General features: G+C 46.2%; 1 protein-coding gene across 2 annotated transcripts in view; it reads left to right on the plus strand.

The window, feature by feature from the left end:
- The first annotated feature begins 15,071 nt into the window (after positions 1 to 15,071).
- Positions 15,072 to 18,010, plus strand: part of LOC135553920 (brain-specific angiogenesis inhibitor 1-associated protein 2-like protein 2) — a 28,582-nt gene continuing 25,643 nt past the window's right edge. Inside the window, exons 1-3 of one of the 2 annotated variants that reach the window (XM_064985859.1) lie at positions 15,072 to 15,305; positions 15,580 to 15,658; positions 16,307 to 16,393. In XM_064985859.1, the coding sequence (XP_064841931.1) occupies positions 15,252 to 15,305; positions 15,580 to 15,658; positions 16,307 to 16,393 (220 nt within the window). In that variant the 5' untranslated portion in view covers positions 15,072 to 15,251. The remainder of the gene's footprint in view (positions 15,306 to 15,579; positions 15,659 to 16,306; positions 16,394 to 18,010) is intronic. The other variant, XM_064985860.1, reaches the window with a different exon arrangement.

The following is an 18,010-nucleotide window of genomic DNA, read 5'->3' on the forward strand; positions in this document are numbered from 1 at the left end:
TTGAGAGCGCTCTTAGGAGGATGGGAAAAGGGAAGGTGCCAGGGATGGATGGGCTGCCGGCTGAGTTTTATCTCAAGTTTTGGGGTATACTTGGATCAGTGGTCCTCGAAGTCTTGAAGGCCATCCTTGAGACGGGGGTCCCGGGAGGATCAATAGCTGTTGGTGTGCTGTCACTTTTATATAACAAGGGGGAAGTAACAGACCTTGGCAACTGGAGGCCGTTGACCATGCTGTGTGTAGATTACAAGCTACTTGCAAAGGTTTAGCAGACCGGTTGTGCACAGCCCTTCCCTACGTCGTCCATGAGGATCAGACGTGCGGGGTAGAGTGCCGCTCTATTAGATGGAACCTCTTGAAACTCCCCATCCCGGATCCGGGATCGTGAATAAAGCCTCAGGCTCATTAGCATAACGCAACGTTAACGATTTCTGAAAACCGCAAATAAAATGAAAATAATGCGCCTACTCTCAAGCTTAGCCTTTTCTTAACAACACTGTCATCTCAGATTTTCAAAATATGCTTTTGAACCATAGCAATTCACTAATTTGTGTAAGAGTATGCTAAGCTAGCTTAGCATTTTGAGTAGCATTTAGCACGCAACATTTTCACAAAAACCAGATAAATAAAATAATTTACCTTTGAAGAGCTTCGGATGTTTTCAATGAGGAGACTCTCAGTTACATAGCAAATGTCCAGTTTTTCCTGAAAGCATCTTTGTGTAGGAGAAATCGCTCCGTTTTGTACATCACATTTGGCTACCGAAACGAACCGAAAATTCAGTCACCAACAACGTCAAACTTTTTCCGAATTAACTCCATAATATCGACCGAAACATGGCAAACGTTGTTTGGAATCAATCCTCAAGGTGTTTTTTCACATATCTCTTCATTGATATATCGTTCGTGGAAGCATGCTTTCTTCTCTGAATTCCATGGAAAAATACTTGTAGCTGAGTTTTGCGCACCAATTTTGGAAGGACACCTGGTAAATGTGGTCTCTTATGGTCAATCTTCCAATGATATGCCTACAAATACGTCACAATGCTGCAGACACCTTGGGGAAACGACAGAAAGGGCAGACTCATTCCTCTCGCATTCACAGCCATATAAGGAGACAATGGAAAACGGAGCCTCAAAAATCCTGCTAATTTCCTGGATGCCGTCTCATCTTGGTTTTGCCTGTAGCTCACGTTCTAGGGCACGCACAGAGAATATCTTTGCAGTTCTGGACACGTGTTTTCTTTCCAAAGCTACCAATTATATGCATAGTCGAGCATCTTTTTGTGACAAAATATTGCGCTTAAAACGGGCACGTCTTTTTATCCAAAAATGATATAGCGCCCCTAGAGTTTCAAGAGGTTAATCAGGGACTCCATCGCTTGGGTTGAAGATAGAGGACTGCCTTTAATGGTAGCAGCGCTAGATCAGGCGAAAGCCTTTGATCGCGTGAATAGATCCTTTTTATTCAGATTCTTAGGTCGATTAGGAATTGGGGAGAAGTTCATAGGATGGATTCGTACATTATATGTCGGAGCGGGGTGCCGAGTTAGTGTAAATAGTCACTTGGGTGATGTTATTGACCTCTCGTCTGGGGTCAGGCAGGGGTGCCGACTCTCGGCTCTCCTCTTTGTTCTGTACATGGAGCCTCTGGGGGCTGCCATTAGGGCAGACACAGGGGTGGAAGGCTTGTTGATCCCTGGAAGTGGTGGGCTGCGTGTTAAGATGACGCAGTACGCCGACGACACTTCCTTGCTGCTGTGCAAGGACTCGTGCCTGATAAGGTCCCTTGCCATCTTTGGGGATTTCACCCGAGTGTCGGGAGCGGTTCTGAACCATGAAATGTCTTCCGTCAAGTTTTTTGGAAGATGGTGCTGTAGAACGGATGTGCCCGGGGGGTTATCTCTCTGTGAGGGGGCCCTGAGGATTCTCTGGGTGCATTTTGAGACCTCCGGCTCAGCGACGCTAAACTGGAACATGCGTATCGCAGTGGTACAGAGGAAGCTAGCAATGTGGAAGGCTAGGTATTTGTCTTTTATGGGCAAAGTCCTGGTCCTAAAGGTGGATGTGTTGCCATCTCTTTTGTATTTGGCGTACATCTACCCATTGCCGGCTTGTCTGAGGAGGCCTCTAGTGAGGCTTGTGTTTCAGTTCATGTGGAGTGGCAGGTGTGAGTGGGTCGCCAGGGCACGCATGCTCTGTCCCATCGGGGAGGGAGGTAGGGGGGTACCACATTTCCCCCTCTCTAGCTGGATGCAATTTTTCTTTCTTTCTTGTTAACGGAGCTTGCTCATCCAGTGATACACCCGTCCGGTTACCTCCTGCGGGTGTTCTTCTCGTATCAGGCGAGAAGCGTAATGGTGTGGTCTAACACGGGTCCTCGGGCGGAACAGCTGCTGTGGTACTTTGGTCATGCGGCCAAGTGGCTGCGTGCCCACCCTGAGGTTGAAGTTGCCCGAGTAGGTTTAGATCACAGGCACCTATACGAGGAGGTCAGAAAGGCAGGGAGTCCGGCGCCTGTAGTGGGCATCTCGGTTAGTGGTCTGGGAGGGAGTGCAGGTGCGGGGTCTGGACAACAGGCTTCAAGGACCTGAATTGGTTGAGCCTCCATAAGTGCTTGCCGGTACGTTCCATCATGTACCGGTAAAGTTTGGTGCAATCCCCCACCTGTCCAAGATCCTCTTGTGGCAGGGAGGAGACTGTGCGCCATGTCTTTTGGGACTGTGCCTTTGCCGGAGTAGTATGGGCTAGGGCACGGGTGTTGTTAGGTCTGGTAAGGGGGGATTTTGCATTGACGTGGGCCAGGTTAGAGAGAGGTGTAGGGAGAGTGAGAGGGACGGATAGGGACAGGTTTCTGCTCTGGCTTCTCATGAGTCTCTTTAAACGGGGGCTGTGGGAAGCCAGGCAGAACATGGTGAAGACAGGGAGAGATTGGGGGGTGGAAGGGATAGTGAGGAGGGTGGAAGGAGATTTGAGGGGGAGGATGAAGAGGGAGGAGAGGAAGTGGGGGTAGCATGCTGCTCGGGAGAGGTGGAAGGGGGGTTTAGGGCTGGGTGTCATTTAGATTTGTAAGGGGATAGATTAGGGACGGGGAGATAGGGAAAGGTAGTTTGTAGGGTGACGGGGAGGGAAGATGCTCTCCTGAGGTTTTGTTTGGGGTTTTTGTTTAGTTAAATTAAAATACCATTATTGGTATGAAAATTATGAGTTGTAAAGAATGAATGGTATTGAAGGTAAATATTATTTTTTATAAAAAAAAAAATAGGCTGTATAGGTTTTCACGTTCCGTTTGTTGTTTAGTTATTTCATGTCCAGTTCATTTAATTAAAGAACATGAATAACCACCACGCTGTATTTTTGTCCGCTTCTCCTTCAACAGACGAACGCCGTTACAGTATGATTAAATGTCGGATATTGTGAAAAACTGAGTTTAAATGTATTTGGCTATGGTGTATGTAAAAAAAAACCTTCCCTGTCAAAATATATCTAGGTGGCTTTCCTCTCTTGTTGGTTAGCTAGCTAGTCAACATTAGTTCTCATCTGACTGGTAACTTATTCTGTGGTGTAAAGTTACATTAGCTAGTTAGCTAAAGTTACAGCTGCTGGCTAGCTAGCTACCTAACATTAGCTAATCAAAACAAAACCACATTCAGCTCACTAATAACAACCAACCCATTTTTCATGTTGGACAATTATCTGCATGCATTTATTGATTAACCTCAAATTGAATACCAACATATAGCTATCTATAGTAGCCTAGATTTGTCCTCAACCACTTCTTATCATGGCTGGCTGCCTGGCTGATAGAGGCGACGACCTGTTTGTTTTGGCGAGTTGCTGAGCGACGGAGCTGATTGCCCGGCTTGATAGAACTCTGAGATTCAGATGAAAAAATGTTAGCATTGTCAGAAATGCTACAAAAAGGTAGCACATGAAAAATTATACATTTCATAAAAACTGTTGCACCTACAAACTTAGTCTATCCAACATTGTTTAATGTCAATGGTCACTCTATGGATGCTATAGTCTCGTTTATTCCGACTTCTAGATTGAGGTAGGTAGCCACAAGAAAATACTCTTAAAACTCAATTGCTAATGACACTTAAAAAAAAAAATCTGCCATGTGGTTCTAGGTAACGGATGGATGGACCAGAACGAGAGGCGGGGAGTGTGAATCAAGTTGATTTGAGATTGGTGTCATATTGGCTTAGATATGATGATTGGGAGATTGGAATTTAACAGTGAGCTTCAACCAATACCTATATAGACGAGACTATCATCACGTTTACAATACATTTTGGCAGTTACCTGTATTTAAATAGGAACTACAATGATTCTTCAAACATATTGTAATCATGAATCTTATTCATAGTTGGAAATTGGGAACTATAGTTCTAGCTACTATCCCGCGCCTCGGTATGAATCTATTGTACGTGAACAGCAAGGTTATTAATAGTAGTCTGTGGGGAGATGGGAAGGTTATTTATTATTGACTTGTTCAATGCCTCAGCTCACATACATGAGAGTTGTATGTGTTTGAGGTCACAGGAAAATCTGCTAAATTGTTGTCTTTTGGTCTCTCTCTTTGATTGGGTCAAGGCCCCTATAGTTCCCCCAGTAATACATCTGAACCCTCATGCTGGGATAGCTCACACATGCACACACACACACACACCGATGCGCACACACACACTATCCTGGGTGTGAACATGAGCTCATGCTCATCAGATTATGAATGTTATAAAAATAACTAATTTAATCATTCCGGTTAACTTTGGCATTTGATTACAGTTTTTTACAATCACTTTGGCACTAATTTCGGAACCTTGATGTAATTAAAAAAAACTCTAGACACAAAACTCACAACAAATGATCAAAATGCAAATTTTTCAAAACTAACATTTTTTTCCAATTGCTTGGATACAATACACATAAAGCTAAGATCATTTGTTTACTGAACTAAAATCACCTGTTCAAAATGACGCAACATAATATCAAAGTATTACCATTTCAAAATGCAATTCACACATTACATCTGAAATGACTGTCTACTCATTCCATTACAATGATCTAACTATCAATTGATACAACTGCTCAAAATGATAAGTAACTGTTGCATTACTCTTAAAGCATAGTTTTGTGGAAACTGACGAACAATATTCCATGTTCAGATCATGAAAGTTTCAGGATAACGAGATCCATTGACACCAATTACAGTGGAACATGAAGCAAATGGACTACATTATCTATGGATGTAATATTTCATCATCATTCTTTATCACTGTCTCTATGGTCCCATGTACTACTTTTCCAGACCATGTTTTCAGATTTGACATTACTGTACACTCTGTACACACTTTATTAGGTACACCTATCTAGTACTGGGTAGGACCCCCTTTTGCCTCCACAACAGCCTGAATTATTCACGGTGTTGTACGTTAAGAGATGCCCTTCTGCACACCACTGTTTTAAACAGCTGTTATTTGAGCATTTGTGGCCTTTCTGTTAGCTTGAATGAGTCTGGACATTCTCCTCTGACCTCTTTCATTAACAAGGTGTTTTTGCCCACAGAACTGCCGCTCACTGAATGTGTTTTGTTTATCGCACCATTCTCCGCGTAAAAATCCCAGGAGGGCAGCTGTTTCTGAGATGCTGAAATCACCATGTGTGGCATCAACAATCATACCACGGTCAAAGTTGCTTAGATTACTCATCTTGCCCATTCTAATGTTTGGTCAAACAACATCTAAAGCTCTCTACTCTATATACACTATATATTGAGTTACAGGCAGCCACATGATTCACTGTTCGAATGTAACCTTCCTTGATGAGCTAAATCAGGTCTGTAGAGCTGATGGCATGACCTATGTCATTGTGTGGGATAATGTCAGGTTCCACCATGCTCAAATGGTGCAAGCATGGTTTCAGGCCCATCCACATTTTAACACCCTGTACTTACCTCCAAACTCTCCTTTCCTTAACCAGATTGAGGATTTTTTCTCCACATGGAGGTGGAAGGTATATGATAGGCGCCCTCATGAACAAGCCACCCTTCTCCAGGCCATGGATGACGCATGCAATAGTTATTTTACAGTGATGTATTTACGTATAGTAGCATAATGAAACATGTATCACATATTTTGTACTACAATATTTAATGATTGTACGAACAACGACACAGTGAATCCATCGGTATCTTGTGTGTGTGTGATCTAAATGATTGTTCCTATGGTATTTCATGATAAATGAGTTATTTGAATCAATGATTCTGCAAGTGCAAGGTTTCTTTAAAGATATGAATGCACAATGTAATGTTTTGAACATTGGACAGCCTGTATTACAAGTGATGACCGTTTTGAGTTTTGTGTCTAGAGTTTTTAAAAATGACCACAAGGTTCTGAAATTAGTGCCAAAGTGATTTTTAAAAACTGTAAAGTTGGTGATGAAAGTTGAAATGTAGCATTAAAGGGAAATTCCGTCACTTTTTAACCTAATATTCATTAGTGACCATACTTGTGACCAGCACCATACCAGTGTCTACATATTTGAAAATGTCGTGTTTCTATAATCTGTGTGTCACGCCTTGGTCTTAGTATTTTGTGTTTTCGTTAATTAGTTGGTCAGGCCAGGGTGTGACATGGGTTTATGTTGTTGTATTTCGTAGTGGGGTTTTTTAGTTATTGGGATTGCGGCTGAGTAGGGGTGTTGCATAGGTTTGGCTGCTTGAGGCGGTTCTCAATCAGAGTCAGGTGATTCTCGTTGTCTCTGATTGGGAACCGTATTTAGGTAGCCTGGGTTTCACTTTGTATATCGTGGGTGATTGTTCCTGTCTCTGTGTAGTTTTCACCAGACAGTTTCGGTCACTTTTGGATTTTCTTTTTTTCTTGTATTGGAAGAAGAAGAGTACGAGCACCATTCTCCTTGCGGAGATGGTGCTAAATACATCATCACGGTCGGTCCCTGGGATTGGGCTGGCTAACACGATTCGTTTTGCTTGGAAGGAAAAGGAGTTGGAGCCTTTAGGACGAGAATCTTTTGGAAGGATTATATTGATGGGGATTCTAAAGCTGACGGTGAAGGACGTGTTTTGTTTCCAAGGCAACTCGTTGGAGGGAGCATACGACGTCGCGCTATATACGGAAGAAAAACATGATGATATCCTGAGAAGGGCAAGAGCAGTGGGAGGTGAGAGGCCGATGTGCCACTACGAAATATCAAGTCTGGCGAAGAATAACTTTAGGGTTGTAACTGTTAACATGTACAACCCTTACGTTACAGATGAAGAGGTGAGGGCTTTTCTGGGGAGATACATGGATAACGTTTCCTCAGCTAGGCACCTCAAAGACTCCCTTGGGTTTTGGAATGGGAGGAGAGGTTTCCAGGCCCTCCTCATGGAGGACCCAAAGGGACATGGTGGCTACCTCCATCCTCCTGCTATGTTCTCCCTTGGGGCTGACAGGGGGACATTGTTTTATGCACGTCAGCCCCCATTTTGCAGGCGCTGTATGGCCTATGGTCACATTTTCGCCTCGTGCAGCATGAGAAAATGCAGATTTTGTGGATCTGAGGATCACGAGGCGAGGGATTGTGACAAGCCTAAGACATGACATGGGTGTGGCTCGTCAGCACACCTGTGGCGGGGGTGCCCGGCCCGTCAGAGGTCATATGCGTCTGCGGCTGGGGGGGGAGCAGGAGCGGGGGATGGGGGAAGAAGAGGAGGGGAAGGAAACACGCCTCATGACAAGAATACAAGTCCAGGGGGGAAGGCCACAAGGAAGGAAGAGGAGCAAGAAGCGGCGGATGGAAGAGAGAAGGAAACAGAAGGCACGGGAGTAGGAGGACCAGGAAAAGCGGTGGAAGAAGGCAACCGAGTGGAGGAGCATGAGAGAGAAGAAAGCGAGGGAGGAGTGGTGGAGAAGGAGACGGTGGAAGAGAAAGTGGACTGGGGGGAAAGTGACATGGTGGAAGAGATGAGGGGTATGGTGGAGGAGTTGGCGGGGGGTGGTATCTCTCCACTGCCGCCATCACCAAAGAAGAGAATGAAGAGGAGGGTGCGATTGGCCGACAGTGAGGGGGAGGGGATGGCCAAGACAGTGATGGGGGTGGGAGAAACCTCTGGGTTGCTGCTGGTTTCCTAAGACTCTCAACTTCATTTGGGTGGGGACACACCTAACAAGACTCAGGACTGGGTACAGGAGGAGGTGGGGAGTTTTTTGTTTGGGGACTCAGCCTCCCCAATTTTTTTCCAAACCAGCTGCAACACTGGGGAGGGGGAGGATTGTGGGGGTAGACCCAGGGTGCAGGGCACCCCGAAGCCAAACACTATTCCTGCATCCTGGGATGGTGTGATGGAGGAAGTGGGGGGGGGATGTCGGGATTACGGATGGTGTTCTCACCGGTAGATATGGAGCAGGGGAGCATCGGGTGAGTCTCCTGTTTTTTTTTTTCTGTCTGAGTTTAGAATTTGTGTGTATTACATGTTTTATTTTTTTCATGGAGTCTAATTTTACTTTTGTTAGTTTAAATGTAAGGGGTTTAAGAGATATTGTTAAGAGGAGGGTGGTTTTTAGTTATTTGGAGGGTGTGGGTTTTGATTTTTGTTTTTTTACAGGAGGTTCACCTGAGGGATGGAGGGGATGTTAGTAGATTTAAGAGGGAGTTGGACAAGGGGGAGTCGGTTTGGGGTGTAGGGGGGGTGCACTCATCGGGGGTAGGAATTTTGTGTGGGCACAGGGAGGTAAAAGTGGAGGATTCATTTGTGGTAATGCAGGGGAGGGTTATAGGGGTGGATGTCACGATAAGGGATTGTAAATTTAGATTAGTGGTGGTGTATGGGCCACAGGTGGTGGCAGACAGGAAGGAGATGGTGGACTGTCTGACACCCCTGTGTGTCACAAATAGGAAATTAGTGATAGGGGGGGATTTTAATACAGATTTAGGAAGAGGGGGATAACAGTGCAGGCGCCATTGCTAGGCTAATGGCTTGCCATGGTCTGGTAGATGGTGGTATGCACACTACTCCGAAAATGGACGGTCCTACATGGCGTAACTCCAGGGGGGTTGAGCGGAGGCTCGATTATATTTTTGTACCCAGGTCTTTGGGAAAGTTGTCTGGGCGGCTGTTGCCTGTTTTCTTTTCGGATCACAACGGGGTGCTCCTGCAGGTGGGGTCGCCAGTCTGCCTCTTTGGTAAGGGGTACTGGAAGCTAGATCGGGATGTGCTGGAGGAGCAGGTTTTTGTTGACGGGTTTTATGTTTTCTTTAGGAGGCTTGAGGGTCTCCGGTCCATGTGCGAGGGGGTGTTAGAGTGCTGGGAATTAGTTAAGGTGAGGATTAGGGCTTTTATAATAGGGTATTGCAAGAGGAAAAAAAGGGAGGAGAGGAGGGAGGTGGATCGTATCCAAAGGTTAATTGAACTCGAATACGAGGCAGGCAACCTCGGCGGGTCGTTTGACTGGGAGAGATCCTCAACCCTAAAGGCGCAGCTCAGGGAGTTGCAGGAGCAGAAGGCTCGAGCTTTCCTGGAGCGTGCGCATAGCGGCTTTCTAGAACATAATGAGACTTGTTCTGCTATGTTCTTTAAGTTGGTTAGGGCAAGACAGAGTAGGAAGGTAATGCATGGTGTTAGGGAAGAAAATGGTAGTATAGTTAGAGAACCAGAGGATATGGTCAGGGTGACAACTGATCATTTCCAAGGTTTATTTAAGGAAAGGGAAATAGATGTAGAGCAGGGAAATGTGTTTTTAGAACACTTGTCCAGGCGGTTCCCAGAGGACATTAGAGAGGCCCAGATTTCACTAGAAGAGGTTGAGAGCGCTCTTAGGAGGATGGGAAAAGGGAAGGTGCCTGGGATGGATGGGCTGCCGGCTGAGTTTTATCTCAAGTTTTGGGGTATACTTGGACCAGTGGTCCTCGAAGTCTTGAAGGCCATCCTTGAGAGGGTCCCGGGGGGATCAATAGCTGTTGGTGTGCTGTCACTTTTATATAAGAAGGGGGAAGTAACTGACCTTGGCAACTGGCGGCCGTTGACCATGCTGTGTGTAGATTACAAGCTACTTGCAAAGGTTTTAGCAGACCGGTTACGCACAGCCCTTCCCTACGTCGTTCATGAGGATCAGACGTGCGGGGTAGAGGGCCGCTCTATTAGATGGAACCTACAGTTTATCATGGACTCCATCGCTTGGGTTGAAGATAGAGGACTGCCTTTTATGGTAGCATCGCTAGATCAGGCGAAAGCCTTTGATCGCGTGAATAGATCCTTTTTATTCAGAGTGTTAGGTAGATTAGGATTTGGGGAGAAGTTTATAGGATGGATTCGTACATTATATGTCGGAGCGGGGTGCCGAGTTAGTGTCACTTGGGTGACGTTTTTGACCTCTCGTCTGGGGTCAGGCAGGGGTGCCCACTCTCGGCTCTCCTCTTTGTTCTGTACATGGAGCCTCTGGGGCTGCCATTAGGGCAGACACAGGGGTGGAAGGTCTGCTGATCCCTGGAAGTGGTGGACTGCGTGTTAAGATGACGCAGTACGCCGACGACACTTCCTTGTTGTTGTGCAAGGACTCGTGCCTGACAAGGTCCCTTGCCATCTTTCGGATTTCACTCGAGCGTCGGGAGCAGTTCTGAACCATGCAAAGTCTTCCGTCAAGTTTTTTGGAAGATGGCGCAGTAGAACGGATGTGCCTGGGGGGTTATCTCTCTGTGAGGGGGCCCTGAGGATTCTCGGGGTCCATTTTGAGACCTCCGGCTCTGCGACGCTAAACTGGAACATGCGTATTGCAGTGGTACAGAGGAAGCTAGCAATGTGGAAAGCTAGGTATTTGTCTTTTATGGGCAAAGTCCTGGTCCTAAAGGTGGATGTGTTGCCGTCGCTTTTGTATTTGGCATACATCTACCCATTGCCGGCTTGTCTGAGAAAGCCTCTAGTGAAGCTTGTGTTTCAGTTTATGTGGAGTGGCAGGTATGAGTGGGTCGCCAGGGCACGCATGATCTGTCCCATCGGGGAGGGAGGTAGGGGGGTACCACATTTCCCTCTCAAGCTGGACACAATTTTAGTTTCTTTCTTGTTAATGGAGCTTGCTCACCCAGTGATACACCCGTCCGGTTACCTTCTGCGGGTATTTTTCTCATATCAGGCGAGAAGCATAATGGTGTGGTCTAACACGGGTCCTCGGGCGGAACAGCTGCCGTGGCACTTTGGTCATGCGGCCAAGTGGCTGCGTGCGCACCCAGAGGTTGAAGTTGCCCGAGTAGGTTTAGATCATAGGCACCTGTACGAGGAGGTCAGAAAGGCAGAGAGTCCGGCGCCTGTAGTAGGCATCTCGGAAGTGGTCTGGGAGGGAGTGCAGGTGCGGGGTCTGGACAACAGGCTCAAGGACCTGAATTGGTTGAGCCTTCATAAGTGTTTGCCGGTACGTTCCATCTTGTACCGGTATAGTTTAGTGAAATCCCCCACCTGTCCAAGATCCTCTTGTGGCAGGGAGGAGACTGTGCGCCATATCTTTTGGGACTGTGCCTTTGCCGGAGTAGTATGGGCTAGGGCACGGGTGTTGTTAGGTTTGGTAAAGGGGGATTTTGTATTGACGTGGGCCAGGTTAGAGAGAGGTGTAGGGAGAGTGAGAGGGACGGATAGGGACAGGTTTCTGCTCTGGCTTCTCATGAGTCTCTTTAAACGGGGGCTGTGGGAAGCAAGGCTGAACATGGAGAAGACAGGGAGAGATTGGGGGGGTGGAAGGGATATTGAGGAGAGTGGAAGGAGATTTGAGGGGAGGATGAAGAGGGAGGAGAGGAAGTGGGGGCAGCATGCTGCTCGGGAGAGGTGGAAGGGGGTTTAGGGCTGGGTGTCATTTAGATTTGTAAGAGGATAGATTAGGGACGGGGAGATAGGGAAAGGTATTTTGTAGGGTGACGGGGAGGGAAGATGCTCCCCTGAGGTTTTGTTTGGGGTTTATGTTTAGTTTAATTTAATTAGTTTAATTAAAAATACCATTATTTGTGTATGTATGTAAATTATGATTTGTAAAGAATGAATGGTATTGAAGATAATAAATTATTTTTTATTAAAAAAAATAGCCTGTAATTAGGTTTCACGTTCCGTTTTGTTGTTTTTTGTATTTGTATCAGTTATTTCATGTACCGCGTTTGTTCCATTAAAAAACATGAGTAACCAACACGCTGCATTTCGGTCCGACTCTCATTCAACAAACGAAGAACGTCGTTACAGAATCACCCAACACACACGGACCAAGCAGCGTGTTAACAGGCAGCTGGAGCAGCGAAGGGAGGACGTTATGGACAGCAGAGGATTGGAGTATACGACGTGGGAAGAAATAGACAGGTGGGCGGCCGACCCAGAGAGAGTGCCGGAGCCCGCCTGGGATTCGCTGGAGCAGTGCGAAGAGGGCTATAGGAGAATGGAGTCGAAAAGAAAGACACGGCGACGCAGAGCGAAACCCGAAAATCAGCCCCAAAAATTTCTTGGGGGGGGCTCAGAGGGAGAGTGGCTGAGTCAGGAGACAGACCTGAGCCAACTCTCCCTGTTTATCGTGAGGAGCCATGGAGGAGACCAGAACCGGTGTTGGAGGTGAGCAAAACAGAGACTGTGAAGGAGTTAATGGGGAAATTGGAGGAGAGAGTAATGAGGGAGTTGCTAGTTTGGTGCTTTAAGTACAAGATTCGTCCGACAGAGCGTGTCGGGGATTTAATGGCACCTGGGTCAGCGCTCCATACTAGTCCTGAGGTGCGTGTTAGTCGGCTGGTGAAAAATGTGCCAGCCTCACGTACTAGGCCTCCTGTGTACCTACCTAGCCTTGCACGTCCTGTGCCAGTCCTGCTCTCAGGCTCTCCAGTACACCTTCACGGTCCAGTCCATCCAGTACCACCTCCACACCCCAGCCCTCCGGTAGCAGCTCCCCGCACCAGGCTTCCTGCGCGTGTTTTCGGCCCAATACCACCAGTGCCAGCACCACGCATCAGGCCTACAGTGCGCCTCGCCTCTCCTGCGCTGTCGGAGCCTTTCTCCTCTCCAGCGCTGCCGGAGTCTCCTGCCTGTTCGGAGCAGCCTGAGCTGCCAGTCTGCATGGAGCAGCTAGAGCTGCTAGTCTGCATGGAGCAGCTAGAGCTGCCAGTCTGCATGGAGCTGCCAGTCTGCAAGGAGCTGCCAGTCTGCAAGGAGCTGCCAGTCTGCAAGGAGCTGCCAGTCTGCATGGAGCAGCCAGAGCTGCCAGTCTGCATGGAGCAGCTAGAGCTGCCAGTCTGCATGGAGCTGCCAGTCTGCAAGGAGCTGCCAGTCTGCAAGGAGCTGCCAGTCGGCAAGGAGCTGCCAAAGCTGTTAGTCTGCATGGAACAGTCAGAGCTGTCAATCTGCATGGAGCAGCCAGAGCCGCCAGTCAGCATGGAGCAGCCAGAGCCGTCAGTCAGCATGAAGCAGCCAGAGCAGTCAGTCTGCCAGGATCCGCCAGTCAACCAGACTCTTCCAGATCTGCCCGTCAGCCAGACTCTTCCAGATCTGCCAGTCAGCCAGACTCTTCCAGATCTGCCAGACAGCCAGACTCTTCCAGATCTGCCAGACAGCCAGACTCTTCCAGATCTGCCAGTCAGCCAGACTCTTCCAGATCTGCCAGTCAGCCAGACTCTTCCAGATCTGCCAGTCAACCAGACTCTTCCAGATCTGCCAGTCAGCCAGGATCTTCCAGATCTGCCAGTCAGCCAGACTCTTCCAGATCTGCCAGTCAACCAGACTCTTCCAGATCTGCCAGTCAGCCAGGATCTTCCAGATCTGCTAGTCAACCAGACTCTTCCAGATCTGCTAGTCAACCAGACTCTTCCAGAACTGCCAGCCAGCCAGGATCTGCCGGATTCAACTGCCTGGCTGGGCTTCATCTCAGTACTGGGCTTCCTCTCAGTGCTGGGCTTCCTCTCAGTGCTGGGCTTTCTCTCAGTCCCGAGCTGCCCCTCAGTCCCGAGCTGCCTCAGTCCCGAGCTGCCCCTCAGTCACGTGCTGCTCCTCAGTTCAGTGGGGTTCTGGGTGAGGACTATTAGGCCATGGTCGGCGGCGAAGGTGGATCATCCCAGGACGCGAAGGGGAGGAACTATGACATTTATGGAGTGGGGTCCACGTCCCGAGCCGGCCGCCACCATGGACAGACGCCCACCCGGACCCTCCCTATGGTTTTGAGGTGCGTCCGGGAGTCCGCACCTTAGGGGGGGGGGTTCTGTCACGCCTTGGTCTTAGTATTTTGTGTTTTCGTTATTTAGTTGGTCAGGCCAGGGTGTGACATGGGTTTATGTTGTTGTATTTCGTAGTGGGGTTTTTTAGTTATTGGGATTGCGGCTGAGTAGGGGTGTTGCATAGGTTTGGCTGCCTGAGGTGGTTCTCAATCAGAGTCAGGTGATTCTCGTTGTCTCTGATTGGGAACCGTATTTAGGTAGCCTGGGTTTCACTTTGTATTTCGTGGGTGATTGTTCCTGTCTCTGTGTAGTTTCACCAGATAGGCTGTAATTAGGTTTCACGTTCCGTTTTGTTGTTTGTTGTATTTGTATCAGTTATTTCATGTACCGCGTTTGTTCCATTAAAAAACATGAGTAACCAACACGCTGCATTTCGGTCCGACTCTCATTCAACATACGAAGAACGCCGTTACACTGTGGTTAAAAAGGTAAAGAAATGAATGCTTCTCTGTGACATCACAGGGTAGGATTAAAAGTAGGAAAAACTTATTTTCTAAACCTGCAACTAGTTTCTAGCCAGAGGGACGGGTATTTTCTTGCTCCCCACATCACCCGAAACCCATAGTGTTTGACAATCACTATCTTTAAACTGTTTAACTTTTGATGATGTCATCGGTTAGAACTTTTATATATTTTTCTACAAAATGTAGAAATACACCATTTTCATGTAGACACTGGTATTGTGCTGGAGACAATGAAAATGGCCCTTTAAGGCCCTTACTTACACTACTAACCTGTCTTTGTAAAGCTTAATTAGATTTATTTTTCCCGCCAGGTCACTAGTCGCTGCGCGTTCTGTGTTGTTGAGTTGTTTATAGCTTTGACTTGATTAATAATTTACAATAGTCCTCTCTGAGCTCCAGTGTCAATTCCTCACACGTTCTGTTGTGCTCCTCGCCCAGTTTCCTGTGAATTAGAACATCCACGTTGATACAGATAGGGGACTTTCGGGACTGTCGCCTTATGTTTCATAACGTATAAATAAATAGATTAAACATTTCAGCAAGTGGGAATACTTTGAGCGTCCGAATGTCTGGACAAAACATCGACCAGTTGCATCGCTCTACTTTGGGCATATATGCGGTGAGTGAGATTGGTTTGAACTCTTGGCAATTTTAGCATGGCCCTAGATATAAACTTAAACTGAAGGCCTAACTTGCAATGCACATTTGTTGTTTGTATGTATATACTGTTCAAATTGGCACACTATACTTGTGAGCAGTACTGTATTCTATGAATAAATACAATATGACTTATGAACAGGGTGTATCTATACAGCTAACTGTCCAAGATAAGCACCACGCCTTTCAATGTCTCACTGTGTGTGTGTGTGTGTGTGTGTGTGTGTGTGTGTTAGCAGAGCCTGATGGATCAGTTCAACCCAAGTCTACAGAAGCTAGTGTCTTTGGGAAACAGCTACATGCAGGCTTTCCAAGGTGAGCATGAGAGAGAAAGGAAGTGAAACGGATTACCTTTGTGGCATGCATTTGAATACGATGAAGTGTTCCAATAAAATAGAGTAAATGTGACAGAGTCATTCTCAGCAGAGTCATACATACAGTATATGACTCTGATTTCTACTAGAGGTCCTTCTCAGATCTATACGATGCTTCCACATCGTTGCTATTAAATCCCATCAATGAGAGATCCTTGGCCGTGCCCCTCCTGGAAATAAATGCAAATGTATTTTCATTTTGTCAGAGTTCATAAGGTTTCCCTTGTAAAGTGCTGCCATATCACCTGGGAATATGTATTACCATGGACCTATAGGCCATAATATAACCTACACATGTTTCTATTGGTTGAGCTGCTGAATGTAAATATGTCTGTCCATTTATTGTTCTGTCTGCACCTGTCCTTTTCCACTCCAAAGCAATGAGATATGGAACATGTATATGTGATGAATGAATTATAGATGAATCTGTTGATGCATATTAAACAACCTTTCTGCAATTTTCTGCTTTCAGATGAATGTGTTCGTTGTGCTTTTACTGGCATGAGTCTAACTCTGGGATTGTCAGCAAAGTGAATCATATCAGCTGGATATGCAATTCAATTACCTGCTTGTTTCTGTGTGTGTTTAGCCCTCGCGGTAACCAGCGAGGCTTACTTCAGCACCCTTGCTAAGATAGGGGAGCAGGCCTTCCACACCATGTCGTCTTGCTTGATTGGTAAGAACGTCTTCATTCCCTGTGTGTGTGTGTGTGTGTGTGTGTGTGTGTGTGTGCGCATATGCACATGACATATGTGCGTGTGTCTGCCGTATGGTGTGCATCAGGTCAGTTAAAGAGTATGAGAAAGGTAGAGATGCAGGAACAAAGCTAGAGAAACATGTACTGTGTTGGTCCTTTGTGTTGTTTATGGTTGTGGTTATTACCCCAATCACTGCAGTGTCCTTCACCGAACCACACAGAGCAAAGTTTATCTGACAGGCAGCACATTGGTATACTTCCTTTTACCGTCACAATAACTCTGGAGCTTTCTTAGACGTTTGCGTGTGTCCATGTGTGTGTATGGGACAGAGGGTGGACACTGGGTTGGGTGGGGTTGAATAGCAGATGTGATGTATGCGTGTGAGTTATTTTCTTTTTTTTGTTGCCATACACAGTCTGTTCCTGTTTGTATAGAGCAGAGGTACAGAGGGCGTAGGTGCGTATATCTATGGTTTTTTTTACCCCATAGTGGAATGTGAATTAAAATGAACTTTGCCCACATCAATGTTGATGCATTTTGAGATAACAAGACAACCTATGCGTGAGTCTAACCATAACACCTGGTCCAGAGTCAGTCTTCCCATTTCACTCATAATGCTAATAAGAGGTATAATGCAACCGGAGCCCTTGTTGTCTGTACAATAGCAGTGTAATCCAGGGACAGACTGTGGGTCCTGTTAAATTCATTTAATCCAGCCTGAACCTAGCCACTTACAGACACTGAGGCTAAAAGGTGTTGTAGGATTTTAATTTGATCACCCTGTTGCAGAAGAACTTTCCTGTAATGCCAGTACAGCTACATGTACATGTAAAACATGTACCGTATTTGAGGTTTAAAAAGGCTTCTGAAGTTTGCAATTTCCACATAGAGATTTCAGACATTATTTTACCTTACGGAAAATGTATCAACCCCAACAAAAAAGTTAACTAACTATACATAATAATTCACAATTCCTGTTGCTCCAGGATTATTTTCCTGCTGTAGCAAACTGGCTCAAATGAAGATCCTACATCTGTGTAAGGTTGGCTATGGAAGCCCACATAAACTGATTCAGTCTAGTTGAGCTTCTCTGATTGGACTTCTCCCACATTGTAAAACATTTCCTGTAAAATATATAGTAACGTATAGCCAAATCAGCCCCTGCTCATGGTTCTCACAGGGGAAGTGAGAAAAAATAAGAAACCAGCACACTGCTCTTGATAGTATCACTGATCTTTAATAAACTTTATGTATCGGCCTCACGGCCTTCTTCAGAGCTTTTGTGAGTGTTTTAAATGAGCACCGTTATGTAGGCATAGCCCCACCCACATCCATTCCACGCATCGAATGGGGTTGGAGTCGAAGAAAAACAAATGTTATCAAATAACCAAATATAACAATATGCATTTCATAAATATTCGAATAAAGTGTGTACATAACATATTAAACACGTCTGTAAAACCACAATGGGGGACATCGACCTACCAAGCAAGTTTTCATTATTCATTTGGGTACACCGCAAGAAAAACGTCAGAGTAATCTGAAACAGGGGCATAATTCAAGTTCACATTTACAACATAATACACATAGGCATT

Source organism: Oncorhynchus masou, chromosome 14 (assembly GCF_036934945.1).
Source record: "Oncorhynchus masou masou isolate Uvic2021 chromosome 14, UVic_Omas_1.1, whole genome shotgun sequence".
NCBI classification, from domain to species: Eukaryota; Metazoa; Chordata; class Actinopteri; order Salmoniformes; family Salmonidae; genus Oncorhynchus; species Oncorhynchus masou.